Here is a 3630-nt window from a genome sequence, read left to right as displayed (position 1 = left end):
GTTCATCCAGCTCTACACCTTGTTATCTCAGATTCTCCAGCATCTGCAGTTCCTACTATCTCTGAAACAGCATGCAGCTCCTAGTTTGTCCCAAAATTCACTTGGCCCAGCAAAGTACACAACAATAATACTTACCTGTCAGCAGATCCAGCAGCTATTTTGCTTCCATCAGTTGACCATGAACATCTCAAGAGGTTCTGCAAGAAGTTGTATAATGTCAAGGGAACAGTACTTTAATATTGACGTGATGTGACACTGGTTCCCAACACCTCACTGAAAGGCTCACAAGCTATAGAACCAACACAACACTGCTCACACCAGATTATTCAAGTGAATCTATAAACTTAAACAAATAATGTTAAGTGATTTGAAAGATTCCACTATGGGCTTTCTGCATTTATCATCATCAGTGGCTTAGAAATTTCTCGTTGTTGAACTTTTTAAAACTACTTTAACCATTTGATAAAATAAAAAAAACTGTAATAAACCCTTTTTCTACCATTTAGCGCAACTTTATGTTGTATATTCCAGACATTTCATTCCCACCTCATAATGAATCAGTATTTACAAAAAGAACATCCAAGAGGCCAACAGATTTTTTTTTTATATAAAAAGATGTCCCGGTGTTATTTTTTGTTTTACTAAGATAATACCTACCTTTTCAAAATTATGCACATTACCCTGGAATATTTTTACACATCTCTCTTTTGGAGCAAATGGACGGATATCCCAGACCCGTACTGTAAATCCAAACAAAAAAAAAAATCATTAAATTTCAGCAAACAAACTTTTTTTTCTGATTTAGAAATATGCTTTTATGTTTCTAAAGACAAAACTAACACTAATCAGAGAACACCATCAGCCTTCTATACTATGTTGTTATGTGACGTGCATGAACCTTCACTCAAGCAACAATAATCAACTCAAGCCATTTAATGCACATTAATCTCAACAATTTAAAAATAAAACCAGAAGAGCTAAAATGAACAGTTCAGCTCATTAGAGGCACACCAGACAGACTTCAAACTTCCAGATGCAATCTCCGACCTGTGGTGGGTTAGCCAGTCTCAGCTAGGACATTGTTTGTGGAGCTATAATTCGCCTTAAAGGATGTACATTCAGAAGGAAAAGTCCAACAACGTTCCCATTCCTCGTCACCACTTATAAAGCCTACTAAGTGAGTCAGTGGATACTGGACCCAGAGAGGAACAGCCTAGATTGCTTCCACTAAAATCTCTAGCAGTCAAATCGCAATGTGTATGTCACAAATGACCTATTACACAAGACACTGCAGAGCAACTGACATCAGTGGCACATACTCTAAAAACAAGACACTGACTTCCATAAGGAAGATAGAGTAAGTTGGTGGGGTAAATTACACGAGAAACAAACACTAAACACTAAAAGAAGAATGTATGAAGTGTGAAAAATACAGTATAGTGTACAACTTGTTTGATGTTGCGAGCAGCTAAGACACACTGTTTAATAAGGTCAGAGATTTAATTTCCAATTTGCAGAGTCCACTTTCAGCTGATGCAGCAATTGGCGACACAAAGTAACCCCAGAAAACGTGGTGAATATGTGAGAGCCTTTGTGCATTTGTTCTTTCACTCAAACATCTAAACAAAATGCTTCTTAGTCCTGCCAATTGGCAAAATTATCGTCTGAAAATCAGAAGGCTTTTGGTTGAAGCTTTGCCCTAGGATCCAAGCACGTAATGTTGATTGATATTCCAGTGCTGTACTTGCTGTAACCAGCATCAAGTCCATTGGTCTTCACAGATGATTCAAGCAGCAGTAGGGGACTGTAGAAGTCTGACTAGCTATGATCAGAAATACATTGTTTCAAAGGGTAGTGATAGCAGTTTCAACTGTAAAAAAATCAAGGGAATTACAAGGACTCAAATACAATAAAAATCCTCAAAAAGCATCCACTATCCCTGGAGAAAATGAATGCTCCTTTTTGGTGCTGTATCAATTTACTCTTTTAGGAGCCTGTGTGCAAATTGGTCGAAAAGAATCTCACTTTAAAAACAGTGACTGCATCTTAAAGGTAATCCATTAGAAATTAAGTGAATTTGGGACATCTAAAGGACATAGACTTCAGATAGATATTATAAGCTTTCACAATATCACTCTTTCAGAAGAATACATGCATGTTCCCAACTGTCTTGCTTAATTATTATTTCATTGTCAGGCTCTTCAAGAAAAGAACAGTCAGCCACCTCTGCCCTTCTTTAGAGAAAGTAGTTACACTTTTATTACCTGTATTGTCCATTGAATTAGAAAGGAGGTAAGAGCCATCTCCACTTAGAGCCAAGCCAGTCACAGAATCTGTATGACCACGCATAGTATAAATTAACTTGTTTTGTCGGAGGTCCCAAACCTAACAGGAAAAGAAAGCAAGGTAACTTTAATCTAATCAGTTATTTTCCATAAATAATATTTTAAGCACAAACATTGTTTTTCCAAATCTAAAATTAGACAGAGCACAGTCAAAGTTCATTTATTCTTTTTGCAGTCTGCAAAGTGAATTCAGTATATTATACTTTATAAGATGTGCTCCTCCACGCAATTGGCAGTTTGTGTCAGAATGTACAAGTGCCCCTAAATTTTACAAACCTACACAGCCGTTTGATAGGATTACTCCTTGGCTATCTCAAATATCCAGAATGCTAACTCCCTTAACCAGTTTAAAGTTACCCTACCAATACCTATTTATAAAATAATTGCTGCACAGATTCTTCATTTTTTGGCAAACATTTTGATTTATCTGATTTTTTTCCAGAGATTTATGCTCCAAGCAATGGATTCAGGCAGCGTGCAAAGCAACAGATAAACAATTCATTAGCCCCGTAAGACATTTCAAACTCAGCGATTTATACATTTTTAAAATTCATTCAGGGGAATTGGGCTTTCTGGCTGGGCCAGCATTTAGTGCCCATCCTCAATTGCTGTTGAGGTGGTGGCCTTCTTGAAGTGCTGCTGCCCAATTGGTGTAGGTACATTCATAATTCTCTTCAGAGGGGATTCCAGTTGACCAAGTGATTGTGAAGAAATGGTGATGCATTTCCCACTCACCATTGGAAAAACACTGGCAGGTCCCACATCCAAATACCAACAATGTGCTATTTGATAATGAATGGCAGCCAACTTCACTGTAAAGGATAGACAAATGAGTTCAATTCTTCTCACAAAGAATACACACACACTCATTCACTCAACTGGATTGTTGTTTAATGACCGAGGGAAGACCAAGTTTAGCTTTTGCCCCCACTTCTGAAAGCCAGTGAAGCACAAAACTGCTTCAGCGTAAAGTTAAATAATTCAGCACATTTTAAGGACAGAAATATAGAGAATTTCATGGCCTGTTTGGCTAAACAGGTTATGCCATCAAGAATGCCATTAGGATATTATTACATTATTCCCAAAAGCTCTCGGTGACCATTAAAGATTGATATACTGGAGAAACAGATCATTGTTTGTGAATATCTCCTGAACAGTATTAGTTCAAGATTGAGAATTTTTTGGCAATATTAAAAATCGGGTCAATTGTAGCCCTTAAATGCCTGCCAAGCGACACCATGTGACTGGATTAAAGCCAATCTGCTACAAAGCAATCAATGTCCCA

The 3630-nt window shown here is 37.4% G+C and overlaps 1 protein-coding gene across 1 annotated transcript in view; it reads right to left on the bottom strand.

Moving 5' to 3' along the window:
- The window catches only part of LOC109919503 (small nuclear ribonucleoprotein 40 (U5)), a 7209-nt gene extending 3631 nt beyond the window's left edge, over positions 1-3578 (bottom strand). Inside the window, exons 1-3 of the mRNA XM_048613240.1 lie at positions 2265-3578; positions 658-740; positions 136-197 (exon numbers count right to left, since the gene is read on the bottom strand). Coding sequence (XP_048469197.1) covers positions 136-197; positions 658-740; positions 2265-2349 — 230 coding nt within the window. The 5' untranslated portion in view covers positions 2350-3578. The remainder of the gene's footprint in view (positions 1-135; positions 198-657; positions 741-2264) is intronic.
- Positions 3579-3630: the final 52 nt, after the last annotated feature.

This window comes from Rhincodon typus, chromosome 27, assembly GCF_021869965.1.
Source record: "Rhincodon typus isolate 14 chromosome 27, sRhiTyp1.1, whole genome shotgun sequence".
NCBI lineage: Eukaryota > Metazoa > Chordata > Chondrichthyes > Orectolobiformes > Rhincodontidae > Rhincodon > Rhincodon typus.
Note: the sequence above shows the minus strand (reverse complement) of the source record. Positions and strands in the feature narration are given on the sequence as shown.